The sequence below is a fragment of the Hippoglossus hippoglossus genome, chromosome 10 (genome assembly GCF_009819705.1).
Source record: "Hippoglossus hippoglossus isolate fHipHip1 chromosome 10, fHipHip1.pri, whole genome shotgun sequence".
Taxonomy (NCBI): domain Eukaryota; kingdom Metazoa; phylum Chordata; class Actinopteri; order Pleuronectiformes; family Pleuronectidae; genus Hippoglossus; species Hippoglossus hippoglossus.
In genome coordinates this window covers 12,446,354-12,462,251 of record NC_047160.1, presented here as the reverse complement: position 1 = coordinate 12,462,251, position 15,898 = coordinate 12,446,354, and the positions used below count along the sequence as shown (strand labels likewise).

The 15,898-nt window shown below is 42.2% G+C and overlaps 3 protein-coding genes across 4 annotated transcripts; 1 reads left to right on the top strand and 2 right to left on the bottom strand.

Moving 5' to 3' along the window:
* Positions 1–13: 13 nt before the first annotated feature.
* gabra6a (gamma-aminobutyric acid type A receptor subunit alpha6a) lies at positions 14–8,460 on the bottom strand. 2 transcript variants are annotated; one of them, XM_034598868.1, is made up of 10 exons: positions 8,138–8,460; positions 7,951–8,057; positions 7,721–7,788; positions 7,082–7,302; positions 6,909–6,991; positions 6,358–6,501; positions 5,188–5,340; positions 4,834–5,084; positions 2,695–2,942; positions 14–1,009 (listed from the first exon to the last, which is right to left on the bottom strand). In XM_034598868.1, exons 1-10 carry the CDS (start codon positions 8,194–8,196, stop codon positions 988–990), a joined length of 1,356 nt encoding a protein of 451 aa, XP_034454759.1. In that variant the 5' UTR covers positions 8,197–8,460; the 3' UTR covers positions 14–987. The 2 variants fall into 2 exon arrangements, with proteins under 2 accessions (XP_034454759.1, XP_034454760.1); XM_034598869.1 differs by having other exon boundaries at positions 2,695–2,939.
* Positions 8,461–8,630: 170 nt separating this feature from the next.
* On the top strand, positions 8,631–11,848 carry nudcd2 (NudC domain containing 2). The gene is made up of 4 exons (XM_034598872.1): positions 8,631–9,076; positions 9,997–10,045; positions 10,142–10,293; positions 11,056–11,848. Exons 1-4 carry the CDS (start codon positions 8,888–8,890, stop codon positions 11,137–11,139), a joined length of 474 nt encoding a protein of 157 aa, XP_034454763.1. The 5' UTR covers positions 8,631–8,887; the 3' UTR covers positions 11,140–11,848.
* ccng1 (cyclin G1) lies at positions 11,538–15,897 on the bottom strand. The gene is made up of 6 exons (XM_034598871.1): positions 15,675–15,897; positions 13,871–14,134; positions 13,523–13,776; positions 13,114–13,192; positions 12,733–12,843; positions 11,538–12,609 (listed from the first exon to the last, which is right to left on the bottom strand). The coding sequence occupies exons 2-6, from the start codon at positions 14,132–14,134 to the stop codon at positions 12,418–12,420; spliced, it is 900 nt and encodes a 299-aa protein (XP_034454762.1). The 5' UTR covers positions 15,675–15,897; the 3' UTR covers positions 11,538–12,417.
* Between the last annotated feature and the right edge of the window lies 1 nt (position 15,898).

The window sequence follows — 15,898 nt, the reverse complement described above, 5'->3', positions numbered from 1 at the left end:
ATGGGTTTGTCTGTATCCTGACAAGGTCAAACATCTGGACGCACATGTGTCAAGTTTAAAACAACTTTATTCCCTTTGTGTTCATGCTATCAGACATGTTAAGTGGCTAAAAAGAGAACGACCCTCCATCCAACACTTCATATGCAAACATCTGAGCCAAACAGCCATGTGTCATCCATACAAAAATAGAACGTTAATGTCAGCAGCACTCAGTCAGAGGTTTTATATCCCACTCTTCCCCGTAATGTGTATGCATGCAGCAGATGTGAAAATGCAAAAGGCAGCATCAGAGCGCCCCTGCACAAAGGTGGGATGGAAAAACACCATCCCACAACTCATTTTCCTCAGGTTGGAGTGTACGTTATTTGAAGCCGAAAGGCGGGATGCAAGTCGCCTCTACATTGCTTTTGATCTTGTTGTAGTGGGAGCTGCACTTCTGTAGAGGGCAGGCTTCTGGAAGCATTGGTTCACTGTTGCATCACCACCAGTTACAGCCATCATAGATTATATCATCCACTTCTATTTGATGTGTTTCTTGGTGTGTGTGTGTGTGTGTGTGTCTGTGTGTGTCTGTGTGTGTGTGTGTGTGTGTGTGTGTGTGTGTGTGTGTGTGTGTGTGTGTGTCACGCATACTTGTATGTGTGTGATGTCTGTCTCGGTCCAGGGCCCTGAGAAGTAGTTGTGTGTACAGTACATGTTTAAAGTGATTGAGGCCCGTGAAGGGCAGCTCTTCAGCTACTGATCAGAACACAAGTGGGCAGTGGTCACAGCCTGTGAAATGAATAGATGTGCGGCAGGAGAATAAATGAGTTTCTGATTCATTTCCTCTGTCAGACGAGAGCAGAGTGAATGCTGAGAGATTGTTCACACACACAGAAAGGGGGGAGAGAGAGATGGGGGGGGGGGGGGGGGGGGTGATGAGGGTGAGGTGAGGCTGGCTGGATGCTGAAGGTCTCTCCGGCTGCACGTGCCCTTTTCCAGTACCTCTCAGTTTTTAAGATCCATGTCTCTGCAAGAGTAAAACACATCACAGCAGAAAATGTGAGGGGAGCATGCAGACGCCTCTGTTTCCACATTTAGAGTCCACGCTCTGTATCTGCAGTATACTGCACAGCCCAAACTGCCGTACCGCGCTCCCTGTCCTCTCAGTGCCTTCTTCAAAAGTACCAAAGATAGAGAGAGAGACGTGGTGAAAATATGGAAAGGAATAGATGTGATGCAGCTGTTCTCATGCCCTCCATCTTGTCTCTCTCATTATTCTGCAGAACCTTTATAAACAAAACAACCATAAGAATTCTCTGACAGGAACATGAGAAGCATGATGAGCAGATTTGCACTCCCCAGTGTTATGTAACACATCTCTCCCTCCCTCTCTCTCTCTCTCTCTCTCTCTCTCTCTCTCTGTCTTTTTGCACAGCATCTCTCTTTCTTTCTTGGACATGGAGCTTTGTGTTCAAAGTGGCTCACTCATAAGCTGCAAAGTGAATAGTCACTTTTTTCACGTGGTTAATGTACAAAGTATAAGCTCTGGTTTACTTTGCTCATGTCCACACAGTGTTGTCATTGAAACAACTGGCTTTTACCATCCTTCAGGTAAACCTTGTATAGAAAAATAGGTAGAGAGCCTGATGCATATTTCTGCTGCTCAAATGAACTGAGCCCTCAGCCCCTTTTGTATTGTAAATCTATGATGATGATAAAAGCCACGGCACTGGCGTCAGTGCAGCAACAACGCCACCTAACATCATTCTCCTCTTTTTTTTTTCGCCTACAACTCCCGGGGCTGTTTCAGCATCAGAAATTATTGATGTTTTTACTGCCTGGATAAAAGTCTTTGACAAAAAGCTGTGGGTAGTTACTGTTCCACTGAAGCTATCATAATTAGAGATGAGTGAGAAGACAGGTTTGTTGCTCTTTGACATACTAAGTAAGTAAATGTGCATAAACATCCTTCGTCCCTTGTCAGAAATTCTGGAAACTATTTAAATTATAATAGTACATAGTATGTATGTTTGGTCAATGGCTCCAAATGTAAGTGTTTGGGATGCCCAAAGATTATGAAATAAATGTAACGGTCTACAAGAATAAAAATATTTTGTGTATATTTGAAATACAATATATATTTATATCTATAACACTTGTCCACAACTTTAACTGTTGTTATTATTTTAAATTCAATAAAAAAAATCTAATAAAGTTACTTTTATTCTGCATTTTTCTCTGTGTAAGTTCATCCCTCAATACTTTATGTACCGTCTTGATCTGCCTGTGGAACTCATTTGTTCCAACTTAAATTCATAAATCTTAAGAAAAAGGGTCAATATTTAGGTAAAATATAGTTGAGTGGAAGTCTTACGACAGGCCACTGCAGCCAGACACTACCAAAGATTACTCTGGAGTGAATCATACATTTGTTGGGGTCTATTTTCAGCGTGGATTAAAACACATGGTGATTTAGTATCGATGGTTGCGGGATGGTGCCTGTGGGAACCACTCGAAATAAACTACAGTTCCCAAGCTTATCATAATAATGTGCAACTCTGTGGCTCATTATGTGCTCTAACACAATGGAGGACACAGACAATATTCCTGATTAGACTCAATTCATTGTAATGTTTTTTTAAATGAAAAAATAAATACGATAAACTAGTGCCAGGACAGATGTGCAGAGATAACTGAATGAGGTTTGTGTACCTGGCACTCTCCATGTTGTCTTGGCCCAGGTAGATGAACCAGTAGACGAGGTTGAAGAGGGCGAATGTCAGGGGGAAGAGGATACGGGCGTGCTTGTCGATGGGGCTGGTGCCGGCCAACTGCGGGATCTGAGGAAAAGCTGAGCCCTGCTGGAGAAAGATGGGCACTGGCGGAGCTTCTCCCGGCTCACTGCGGCACACTGAGTGGTTTCTCCTCTTCAGGCCTTCCCGAGGGCTGCTGTCCGACTGGTGGGAGGGGGGCGGGGTTGATTTGGAGGGGAAGCAGGATGGGGTAAAATGGGGTTAGTGAGGGTTTTGTGGTGCAAAGAGAGAGAGAGAGAGAGAAACATGGGAGGAAGAAATGTTTCTGCTCTGCAAGTGCACACTGTGCATGTTCATTTTAACATGGAGTCATGCATACAATGCTAGAAGTAATATTTGTTCCCACAGGAGCTTTCTCTCAATGGCATGCCAACGTCCCTATAGAACGCAGCAGGTAGTTTGCTGGATGCCCATAGGATGGTTGGGAGATTATGCAGGGAGGAGTGCTGGAGTTGCTCTCCTCTCGCACACTGAGGCTATTTTTAAAGCATCTAACCATGAGCCCTACATGTGAGACAGATCCCAGGAGGATGCTGTGGTGGCTTACTGTATTAGCATAAAGCGTATAGCAGGAGATGAGAGCACTACAACAGCACATATTACTATTTAATGGGTGGTGTGCCCTGAATGGCAAGAACGGGAAAGACAGGGCGACTACTTGGAAATGCATAGAAAAAAACCCTGACTTCCATATCTGTAGCGTTGATTTCTTTTGCTCTGAGTCTGAGTCGGAAGCTGCCGGCTTAGTGTTCATTATCAGCATCACTGCATCAAACTCTCTGCGACACGGAGGAGACTCTGGATCTCCATTCACCATTAGCTATGTAAATTAGCTATGTAAATGCATTAGCGACTCTGTGTATATAAAATCATGGCGCCTTAAATGGAAATCACACACCTTGTTAACGTGATAGCAGAAGCTGAGCACGTTGCTTTGACTCAAAGTTTAGGAAAACAGTTATACAACTATTACAACACTGTTATTCTGTTTGTTTGTTGGGTTTTTAGCAAGATAAGACTAAGGACAGGACCCAAGGAAGAACCCACTGAATTTGGTGCTAATTCAGATCAGGGGGTGGATCCAGGAACTTTCTTTGATTGTTCTGTGGCAGATATTTATCAGTTAGCGTCAGGGGACTTTTGGGATGTGGCGGAGGTATGTGCTCTACTGACCTCTGTAACATCCTTTTAATGCTGACAAATATATAAGAGATCAATTTCTACGATTTCTTTTAATATCAAAAAAGAGTTCCGAAATTAAAGATCGATTACCGCCATCATGTCTGTAAACTATATTATCTTAGCTTAGCATAAAGAGAAAGGGGAAAGAGGGGAGACAACTAGCCCAGCTGTGCAATACGCTAACTAGCTGCTGGACATCTTGACTAACTCTCTGAAAGAAAATGAAAAAGACCTACATTTTTCCAAATTTCAAATTATTCCATATGCTCATTTGCTTTTTATGTCTTTTTAAAAACATCATAGTCCTCCCAGAAAAACAGTTATTACTCTTTCTTACAATGGTCTCATAATTTCCACAGACTTTATTTTACAAAAAAATTATGTTGTTTTATGAGTAATATCGGAACTGGAAGTGCAGCAATCATGCAAACTTAGAATTGGCACAGAGATGTGAAGAGACATCTGGCATCCAAAGTGATAAACTGATCGCCGTGTTTTATTGACGACGGTGAATTTTCCGCTGGTTATTATCCTACGTTATTGACACTGATGTTTTTGCCTGTACAAGATATTTTTTATCTCCATTAATCTAGCCTAATGGGGCAATGGTTTCTTTTGACAAGAAAACCCAACATTCTGGGCTGTCACTGATGATGCAACTGTTTTCACATCATCAGTGACATCACAGCAGGTACAGTTTAAAATAAATGTGGACTTGGGGTTAGGACACATTTGCTCATCCAAAACACTGCACAGTCGACGCTGCACTTCCTAGGGCCCTTTGGAAATAAGTCTGGTTGTTGAGATCGGACAGAGCATTTCTGGATTTATTGGTAAGATAAAGTTAGATACTCACAGAAACTGTGTCGTCATCGTCGCTGCCGGTCGCCAACACCTCCAGCTTGTCTTGTCTGGCTTTTCGTCTCTTCAGACGATTGGCCTGCAGCGTGGCAAAGTAGTTTACTGCCGCAAACTCCACCAGAGCCGATGCCACGAAGGCAAAGCACACAGCAATGAACCAATCCATGGCGGTGGCGTAGGCCACTTTGGGAAGTGACTGACGGGCGCTAATGCTCAAGGTGGTCATGGTCAGCACTGTGGTGATGCCTGGAGGAAGACAAGCATATTAATGTACTCTGACACATGCCACAGATGTATTTTAATATTATTCGTGAACATTAATTGTGGGATTGAGGACAGAGGGACATACCAGCCACTGTACGTGCTGGGACGGACTCCTTGTTAATCCAAAAAGAGACTTGTGACAACACAACAACCATTATGAGGGGGATGTAGGTCTGTATGAGGTAGTAACCGAGCTTCCTCTGGAGGTGGAAATGGATCACCTGCACAGAGTAGTGACCTGCAAGATAAACAGCACGTGTGAAGAGAGCAACCCCGAGGGACAGAGCAGGGGAGCACAGAGCGGATGCCCTTGCCTGCCCTTGAAACTGAAGAGCTGCTGAGAGGGACGTACGGATACTAACGCTGCTGTTACTGGAACAACAATGCAGCTGACTGCGAGACTGCATGTGAGGGAAGAGAAGAAGGAGGAAGAGAGAGAACGGGACAAAAAAAACGAGGTGGGGAAGGAGAAGGAGGGAGCACCGCAGACATTTGGAAATGGGATGAAGTCGAGAGGAGGAAGGAGAAGCGAGTGAGGAGGGGGCAGAGGGAGAGCATGCAGTGTCACTATGCGTAACACTGCCCTGCTCCGTCCAACACATGCATGCAGACATTCACAGAGCAAAAAACACGCTGCATCATGCACGCACGCACACACACACACACACCGAGGCTGTCTCTCTCGCTCTCTGTGTTTTCTAAATGGGTATCATCTCTATGTTTTGGAGCCTGCCTCGTTCTTTTCCTCTCTGGTCCAGGAATATGCTGGGTTCACAGCAGGGGATCACTTCTTCCTCTTCTGGTGAAAGGAGAAAATGCACGCGCGCACACACACACACACACACACACACACACACACACACACACACACACACACACACACACACACGCACACACACACGCACACGCACACGCACATGCACATGCATGCACACTACTCCATCCTCCCTGCACTCTGCCAGTGCATTCATGGGCTTTAAACCCTGTAGTTCTTTTTTAAGGCACACCACACGCATTAGGCCTTGACCACTTAAGCATCTTAGACGGCTGCTCAAGGAAGTCTTTGCTTCTATATATCAGCTCTGCCGTGGGAGAGTCATGGGCACGAGTGCAGAGTTTGAAAACACTCATTTGACCTCTTTCTACTGGCAGATTCAACTCATGAGAATCTTTTAATTGCACTTAAAGTGCTGGAGCGACTGTAACTGCGTCCTTTTGAGAAAAGCAAAGCAAAATAGAAATGTAAGAGTGTTACCTGTATTTGATTTGAATATCTCACTGGACAAAGTCTGTCCCACAAGGTCGTACTGCAGAAGACTCATGGACTCTTTGGGACAATCGACAGATGCTACTGGCCCCTTCTTCCAGGTGAAAATTATCTCACTCCTCGTGTAGGCATCTGCAAATGCAAAGAGATTTGAGAAAACACTTGTTTGTCACTTTTATGAATCTGCACATTACAGGACATTATTGTTACCTTAATTATTATGTTTTCAATTCCGTCTGTTTGTTAGTTTGGGAGCAAGATTATGAAAAAACTACTGAATGGAATTCCATGAGACTAGGTGCCATGCGCCAAGAGAGAAGCCAATACATTTTGGTATGGATTTGGACAAAAAGGTGGATGCAGGATTTTTATTTTCCCATCCTTAAACATTGCAAGATGTTTTTGACATTTTCACCATTTTCCTTGATCTTGATGATAAAAATCGGACATATTTAGAACACTGATATCTATTAGGGTCCACTGAGTGCCATTCTAGTTGCCTCTCTTTGCAAACACATCCGTCATTGTTCCATACTTACAGCTCCCAAATCTTAGAGGACAGGCGTGGCCGTCCATGGGGAAGTTGATCAGACTCATCGGACACTCCGCGCTGATTGTCAGTCTGACACAAAGATGACACACGGAAATCAGCCTGAGTTATACATTTCAGTGAAAAAGACACCAAAACACCAACTGTAGTATCAAACATCACCTCATTGTGTAGAGGACAGTCCCATTCTGCATGATGCGGAAGAGCTTGTTCGGTGTGGTCATGTTATGGGAAATGGACTTTTTGGAGTTTCTGAAAAAAGTATCAGGAGTCCAGATCTTGTCCACCATGCGGTTGTTTAGCCGCAGGATCTCATAGGGGCCCTCGAACTTCAAACGCTCATCAACCCACATCTGGCGGAAGAACATGTCCATCGTGTACTCCTGATGCACGGACATCTGATATTAGTGACAACCTATCATATCTTATCATATCTGTAACCATGCCGCAGTAAAATTCTCACTTCTAAGATGCAGTTAACACAATTCATCAGCATCTGTAATCCTGAGGATACATTTCGACTTGCAGTGGAAGGTTGGGAGAAATGATGAGGTAATGATGGATGCCACTCATCCCAGATGATCATTAATCAATCCATTCAGCCATTTCTTCTGTCTGACATGTTGTCATATTGATTTAGAGGCCATCAATAATAGAGTTATAGAGCTGGTCAAACAGATTAAAGCTCATTAGATGGTTTCATGGCAGATTGCCCATGAAGCAGGCATTCAGTGGTCACTGAAGCGCTGTCGTCTCCCACAGTCAGCACATACACTTCTCCTCACAGGAGCAGTATCTTACCATGTCAACATCTGAAACAGGCCCGAAGCTGGTGACAAAGATGTCTGTCTTCACCTCTGTTAAACCACCTGCAATAATAAATAACAGCTGTACAGTGCACGCTACAGCAAAGGACGCACAAAAATAACACGGCACAGTGTACTTGTATTAAATATTTAAAGGGTCGTGCTGTATTGTGCCGAGGCGAGGCCTCAGGAACAAAAGGCTTCAGGATTTGATATTGAAATTACCTCCAGATCCAGGACGCAGTCTGTTGTCATAGCCATCCAAAAGTCGATCCAAAATGCGAGTGATGTTTTCTGAGTAAATCTTCTCATTTGCACTTACACTACCAAGGCTGCAAAGAAAATAAAAATAAAGTTAAACTCCCAGACTGAGTGTACCCTGACCCATGTTATGATAAAGAGGACGACTTACCTCATCCAGCAGAGAAAAGTAACCAAAGGTAATGTCAGAACAGCCATCCTGGGTCGCATTCAACACCAACTTCACATTCAACTGTCTGATCAACTCATACTTAATAAAAGTACAATGTGAGAGCAGTTCAGGTGGTGTGTTTGAGTGTCGAGGGGCTGGTCTGTGTGCATGAGGACACAGGAGGCACTAAGGCAAGAACAGTAATCTAATTAACAGATTAGTAAATCCGCTCCATTTTTAGACAAACACTGGATTATTTTAGTTTCTGGTGTTAATTAAGATAAATAAAGCAGAAATAAAAACGTGTAGTCAATAAAACACATCAGTCTATAATACTGATGAGAATAATAATATAATAATATTAAGAATAAAATCCTGACATATGTCTCTCGTTGTTTTCTACTGCTGTTCCGTTTATGAGACAGCAGATGGCGCTGCAGCCATATAGTTGTTTACAATCGGAAATGGAAGCAACGCAGAGAAGAAGAAGTTTCGAGAGCTGGAGGGGCAAAATGAGTGAATCATATTTTGAGCTTTTACATTTTAATTAGTTGGACTTGATGTTTTCCAGCTTCCAGTTCAACTCAACCAACAGAAACAAACTATTCTTCATGTCGCCCATGTTCCGTCGTCAGTGCGTAAACAGCGGCGAAGACTGACTGCGCAGCAAACTGTTAGCATAACTTCTCTGCTAGCCGGCAGAGCTAACCGACCGGTTAGCCGACCTGTCAGCCGGAGTGGAGCCGCAGCATGTCGGTGCACTTCGACGAGAGGAGCGGCGTCGTCCCCTGCAAGACCGACTGGGGCTCCTGGTACCAGACCATGGAGGAGGTGTTCATCGAGGTCCAAGTGCCGCAAGGGACCAGGGCCAAGGAGGTCAAGTGCCGCCTGGGATCCAGAGACATCGAGCTGCAAGTGAAAGGACAGGAAATATTCAAGGTAGTAAAACGATGTGTGATCTAAACTAAGCAGGTGTTGTTTACATTTTCTGCCTTCGGGTTTTTAGTAAATAACTGTGATTAAAATGACGAAGAAGCCCTGATCTAAACATGTCAGCTAACTGTGGGTGTTTTAGAATTATACTCTGAGAGTGGAAGTACTTGTTTTGTTGTTGATTTGAGCAGCATCTGATATTATGTCATGTTAAATCAGGAAAAGTTAGTGAGATTACTTATATTAATACTTTTTAAGTTAGTTAGTTCCAGGATATAGTACTGTACATGCTGACTCACTGTAAACGCTTCTTGCATCATCACTCTATTGCTGTTGGCTGGTCCAACTGAGCATGGAGTCAAATCGGGCCAATTGTTTGGTTATTTGGAATAAATGAATTATAATTCAAAGACAAAATTTGGAAACTGCAAGTTCAGATTTGGATCTTTGACAAATACAACAATGTTTTCAAATTAAAAACAAGTGTAGCCAGACCCTGGCCAAAAGTTTGAAACTGACAAAATATAATCTGAAAGCGAAAGATTTTTATACAAAAGAATTCCTGAATTTAATCGAACAAAAAATAGGCCCTGGTTTGGAATCATACCTGTTCATTCCCTGAATGGATGAATTCAAATCTGAATGTCAAAAATGATCTGTTGGGCAGACTTAAAATCAGTTTCTTCTCCATTCTTTGCAAAACTCAAGCAGTTATGAGTCCTTTCTTCATATTCCACCTGGGACAGATTAGTATCATGCAAGGAAAAGAGTAAAGGAAGTAATGGTCAAAGTTGGACTTAAGTTAAACCCAACTCATAGTGATCCCTCTTACATTGGGTCCTACTGTAAAGTGAAATCACTACTTTATATCAAGCTTGACTGAGAACACGTACATTAACCTCACACTCTTTTTCCTGCTCTCCCAGGGAAAGTTGTTTGACATAACCGTGTCTGATGAGGCAACATGGACACTAGGTGAGTTGCATACCTTTAAGAACTGTACTCCGACATCAATTGAGAAAAGCTACACGTTTATCTCCTTTCATGTTTTGTCTGTTTTCCCATCTTCAGAGGACAGGTGTCTCATCCGTATCATTCTGATGAAGACCAACAGAGAGGCGGGGAACTGCTGGTCCTCTCTGCTGGAGGGGGAGTACTGTGCAAACGCCTGGGTCCAGGACCAGATGCAGAGGAAGCTCACACTGGAGAGGTTCCAGCGGGAGGTTAGTTTGATGTCGTGCTATTTGAAGGGTCATGGTGTTTGGTGCAAAGTCCGTTTTCTTAGTTATCAACTGTACACCTGTCTTACTCTACATATGCCATATTGCCACCGCATTGTTAGTCTGGTTGGTACTACTTTGTTGTAAGCCACCCATTATTTAAGTTTAAAAAATTGGGTTTTCAACAAATTTACAAAGGTTTAAATAGGATATAAGTCACCAGAAGACATATTTAGGGTTGCCAGGATGTGAAATATCACTTTGGGTTTTGATCATTAAATCTGCAGTTGTGTTAATAAGATGCTAATAAATGGATTAAAATCCAGATTGTCTACAGTTCTTTTTAAGAAATAAGTGGTCTAATGATTCAAACAGTTTTCACAATCTGGTAACACACTAGTTCTTATTCTTGTCTGACAACTCATTTTGAGTTCTGGTAAATGGTGTATTAATGCTTTCTAAAGCCATTGTTTACAGTGTATATGGAATGAGACAGGAGAGGTAACACCACATTTAACAGTTACTAAAAATGTTTATTTCACTGATGTGATTTATGTATCCAGCGGAACAAAGTAATGGTGTTTTTTTTAACCATTTGTACTTATTAAACTGATTTTGAAGTAGGTTTAAGAAAAATGGGCCATGAATTCTCAGATTCAATTACATATTCAGCCTAAATTTGTCAAATGAATGAAACATGTATGCTGGTACTGAATGGAAACAGGCTTCCTGGTAATTTAATACTTATCCTCTACGTTTTGCCAGAATCCTGGATTCGACTTCAGCGGTGCAGAGATCTCTGGGAATTTTGCTGGCGGTGGTCCTGACTTTTCCAGTTTACAGAAGTGACCCTCACTGTGATGTCAAAAACATTTCACACTTAAACACTACAGGACATCTGACAGTGGATCCATCAGACTGTCTGCTACATGAAGCCAGAAGTTTTGCTTTCAGAAGTACTCTCACATCGAGCTGTCAACAAGACAGAATTGTTTGAAAAAGCAAGTTTTCCTTTGTTTCTTCTGCCTCTTTCGCAACGGAGAACAGATTTTTTTGGGCCAAATTTGGCAAGTTGCAATGTGTATGGGGTAAAACAGCTGATTGATATGTTGGATCTGTTTGTAAAAAGCCTTTGAGAATGATAATCTTTCAATGAAGAGACTAACAGCAATAGCTTTTCAATAAAGTTTTATTGAAAGGTACAAGTACATTGGTTAACCAGATGTTGTATTCAATAAGCAATTTTGAATTTGAGAACACATTTAATTTCTCACTAAAAGAAACTTATACTAAACAGGGAAACTGGCAAAGAAAAGTCAATACGAATTCCAATCCACATTTCCACTGCAACAACCCATTTTTTTTAGTGTTCTCTGTATAATTGACAACTGAAATCATCAATACACTTGTTTGTGTCCACAAATTAAGAATTGGTGAAAACAACTAATCTGCAACCTCTGCTAACATTACGGCTCAAATAGTACTTTTAGCCGTTTGTGACAGGAATGTCACTAGCCTCTATTCACTGGCGAAAACCAGAGTTCCCTTCGCTGTGAACGTAAAAAACAAAAAAATCACCTTGGGTAGGAGTGTGCATTTAGGACAGTTTAGCAACCTAGGGTGGGAGTTAAGGATTTTGGGCCCGATTTCTTGGTTCCATTTTTGCTGTTCGCAAAATCCTTCTCCCTCCTCTTCCACATGGTGGACTGAGGACCTAGGTGGTTCTATACTTAATTGCTTAAAACCAGCAACCCGTTCCAGGAAAGGCCAAACATCTTGGTACGGATTAAAACAAGAACATACTATACACGTGTGCAAGAAAACTCAAATCAAGAAAGTAATACTTCAGACTAATGTCCTGCATTAGGAAAACCTTTGACAGGGCATTACTCTAAGTTCTACGGGAAGATGAATATTGTGCATTTCATTTCTGCATGATTACAAACTTGAGGAAAACTTTTCCTTAAAGAAATCCACCATCAGCGATGAAGATCTGTAAGGAAAATAATAGGTGTAGTACATGGGTGACCTTACAGCAAGACACCACAAAGTTACATTCAATCTGAGCAAGACAATTTGTTGTATATTTTCTCCCCATGTAAGGTCACCCATCTGTACCCCCAGGTTTTAATAAGCTGATTCGGGTATGGTGGGAAGATGAGCGATCTTGTAGTAGCTATGCTTCAGCTGACGGGCAGTTCTACCCGAGATGGTCCAGCGAAGTCTCTGGGTGGTCGGTTTGGAGCACTTGGTGGTGGCGTATTCAGCCAGACATTTCCCAACCAACTCCCGCACACAAACCAGGTCCCCATCTCTGATCTGCACAGAAGCAATACACACAAAAAAACTCAATTGTGGCAGCACATCTGAGCTGTATCGCTATTACCTCTAAGTTGTTTTGTGCAGCACAGAGGCATGTTTATGAAAATAGTTGGTGCTTACTTTCAGCTGCTGCTGCAGACCTTTCAGGGCCTCTGATATTTTGTCAGTGTCCTCAGGGTCGTGTTGTTCCTGGGCCTCATAACACAGCAGAGCCATGGCAAGCAGAGATGGCTGCAGATAAAGAGAGAAGACATTCTTAAAAACCAAAAACTGTCAACACAGGCACCAGGTTTGTCTGAGAAAACCAGCCCAGAAAACATGACACCATCTGACAACAGTTTGAGATGACCTACTTTATACTTTAGCGGTTTTGTTTATCGTGTCAAATTGTTAGCAAAGTGAAGCTGCTGGATAGAACTAATTCCTTGAACATAAGAAATAAAATATTAGACTGCAAACAGGCCATCTTAAAATGTTGAGAGACCGGTTATTTTAGCCTACCTTTATTTTAGAGAAGACAAATGAGCAGTGACAAGCTTTTAGCTGAGCTTCCAGTCTCTCAAGACTCAGGATCTTCTTGCTGGAAAAGGGAAAATTCTGTTAGTGTCAAGACTCCAACTTATATCTAAAATGATATGAGGCAGAGGCCACTAGATTAGATATGTCTGCTCTAGTGAAATCAAAAACGACAATAAGACTGATTTTAAATTAAGTACAACACTGTTTTTTTATGTATCATGTCTGAATAATCTTCATGATTTAAAGTAGGACTGTGCCTGTTAGCCTTAGAATATTTCTGGCTAGTGTTCACTTCAAAGCCAAATATGAGAAGACACATTTTAGTAGCGTAAACATAATCTTGTTGAGTCACGGTTCAGCCCTGCAGGTTGATGTGACCATCCGTCCTTACCTCTCAGCGTCGAGCTGCTCCTGGATGTGGCTGTGAAAGAGGCGGAGGAAGCGGAGCGCTGTGGGGGCCTTCACCTTCCAGTAGAGCTTCTCCATGATGATCTTCTCCATCCTCATCATGTCAGACACTGTGAAGCGATTCTGACTGATGCGGATCAGTTCATTGGCCAGAGGCAGGTTCTTTTCCTCTTCAGAGGACTTCACAGCAATATAGAAGCAGCACAGGCCCACACAGGACAGGTGTTTTGGCTGAATCTGTAGAGCACAAGAGAAAATAAGATTAAGAGAAATTTTTTATAACAAATATAGTCAAGCAAAAAGATAAAAATGATCTTTGCTGTGTACAAACCTTCATTACTGATAGGAATCGATCCAGTATGCTGATGGCCAGTGAGAAGCTATCTGAGCTGAAACCAAAGAACCTGGTCAGAGAGAGCAGGTCCTTCACCTCCAGCTCCCGGAGTCTGGCGGTCATCCTGAGGCCGTTGTCCTGGGCGCAATCAATGAGCCTCAAGCCGCTCAGCTTTGGTTGGTATCGGCCCTCTAGATCTGTTAGAGCCTTCAGCTGAACGGCAAAGGGTTGTGTTCCAGGTCCTGTTACTGTGTCAATCATCTGTGCAGAAAAGAAAGTAGAGCTCAATAATACTGAATAAATCAAACTTAATCACTAGCATGTCGCTATTATATGTATGAATCAGGGAAGAACCCATCCAGGATTTTTTTAACTTTATTCAACAATGCTAGAGGTGTCATTTTTTCACATGTTCATTGATTTCTCAGAGAATAATTCATGGATTTAGATTATTATTATTTTTTTAATCAGCCATGTTTAGGGGACTGATTTATGAGTGTGTACAATTTGGTGCAGATCCAAATAACAATCCATATCTCGTCAATTTAAATGTGGTTTCATAAGGGGACTGTTGAGCCTTGGCAGAGATATGCACTCTTCTGGTAATTTCTACTATATTTTATCAGATTTCTCAGGACTAGTTAAGTGACCATGCTGATTGTGTGACTATAAAAATGTATGTAATATTTAGCAATCATAGATTATAGCTACATATACTAAAGATTAAACTTTAAGTTGATTATTCACTTAAAAACCTTATGGGGAGTTTAACAAGACACTGTATTGGGTAATATGGTCTCTAGAGGGGAAAAAATACAAGAAACAGATACAAAATGCCTGTAACACAGTGAATTAAATGATAACTGTGATCCAAGAGCAGACATGTTCTTTCAAGATCACTAAATCCGAGTAAATATCTAACCTTTAATATACATTTATCAATAAGTCTTCTACCAATATCATTTATAGCTCAGACCAATGAGGGGAAATATTCGGATCAAATACAGGGGTGTTACATTATCCAATTGTATTTTAATAGAAATGGTTTAGAATTTAAAATCAATGTATGTTGTACTTAATGTAAATGTAATAAGAATAGATCTGATTGCGCAGGAGTGGCTGAGACATGCACTGCTTTCAAATATGCATGTTATCCTGATCAAGGCTTTTTCACAGCAGCTGCCATTGAACTGGACGAGACCGGCTGTGGAAACACACACCGACACACACACACACACACACACACACGGACACACACAACAGAGGCCACAAAGATCACCACTATCTGTTATAATGTGTGAACATATTCAGGTCGGGGTATAAAGCCAAATGATCGTGTCCTGTTTGAGCAGCTTTATGACACCGGGTCACCGCATTAGGCTTCAGGTCGTGAGCGTAACAGGGTAACCAGAGTCATGTCGGGACATGTCCCTGCCGCACACACTAATGGAGAGCTAACGCTTGACAACAAACCCCAGGGAGTTTACACCCGTTACACTATGAAACCGGGACTGGAACTCGAACCCACGACACTGTAGGGACGGTGTCTGTTTACCGTTACACCCAATGACGGCGGAGGAAAAAGGTCAAACTAATTTTAACGTAAAGGACGTAGCTGTTAGCTACAGCTGCTAACGCTGGCTATCAGTTTCCACTGTTCAGAGAGTAAAGCTAGTGTGTTACATGCTACTGACCCCGACACACACGCAACACCGTGACATGAGGTCATAGACTTGCCTGATGTCATTAAAAGTTAAACATGTTGGTTAACGGGAGAGAGAAGAAAGAATAGTGAACTTACCTTGTCTCGAGTTACGCTGCCTTAAATATTATGGAAAATCAACGGTGGGGAAAAAAAACCTCCACGCGTTTCAAACAAGCGAGTAAAAATAAGTTTAAAACACACAAAAATGTAGGTATGAACTTTGATTAAAGAAAGTTTTAAGCGGAGGATTGTTTCTGCCTCTGCACACCCCCCTACCCTTGGCGTGAGGCGACGGGGAAAAGGGCAGCTGACGTACAAAC

Bases quoted from the DNA above. Each gene is read 5' to 3' on its own strand.
- gabra6a (XM_034598868.1), bottom strand. From the start codon at position 8,196: ATGCGACCCAGGATGGCTGTTCTGACATTACCTTTGGTTACTTTTCTC. The intron at 5,341-6,357 runs GTAACACTCTTA...TTTATCTTGCAG, and splicing joins GATATTCAAATCAAATACAG to GTCACTACTCTGTGCAGGTG. The intron at 1,010-2,694 runs GTACACAAACCT...TTACTCTTGCAG, and splicing joins GACAACATGGAGAGTGCCAG to AGACATGGATCTTAAAAACT.
- nudcd2 (XM_034598872.1), top strand. From the start codon at position 8,888: ATGTCGGTGCACTTCGACGAGAGGAGCGGCGTCGTCCCCTGCAAGACC. The intron at 9,077-9,996 runs GTAGTAAAACGA...CTGCTCTCCCAG, and splicing joins AAGGACAGGAAATATTCAAG to GGAAAGTTGTTTGACATAAC. The intron at 10,294-11,055 runs GTTAGTTTGATG...ACGTTTTGCCAG, and splicing joins TGGAGAGGTTCCAGCGGGAG to AATCCTGGATTCGACTTCAG.
- ccng1 (XM_034598871.1), bottom strand. From the start codon at position 14,134: ATGATTGACACAGTAACAGGACCTGGAACACAACCCTTTGCCGTTCAG. The intron at 13,193-13,522 runs GTAAGGACGGAT...TCCCTTTTCCAG, and splicing joins GAGCAGCTCGACGCTGAGAG to CAAGAAGATCCTGAGTCTTG. The intron at 12,610-12,732 runs GTAAGCACCAAC...GCTTCTGTGCAG, and splicing joins GTCTGCAGCAGCAGCTGAAA to ATCAGAGATGGGGACCTGGT.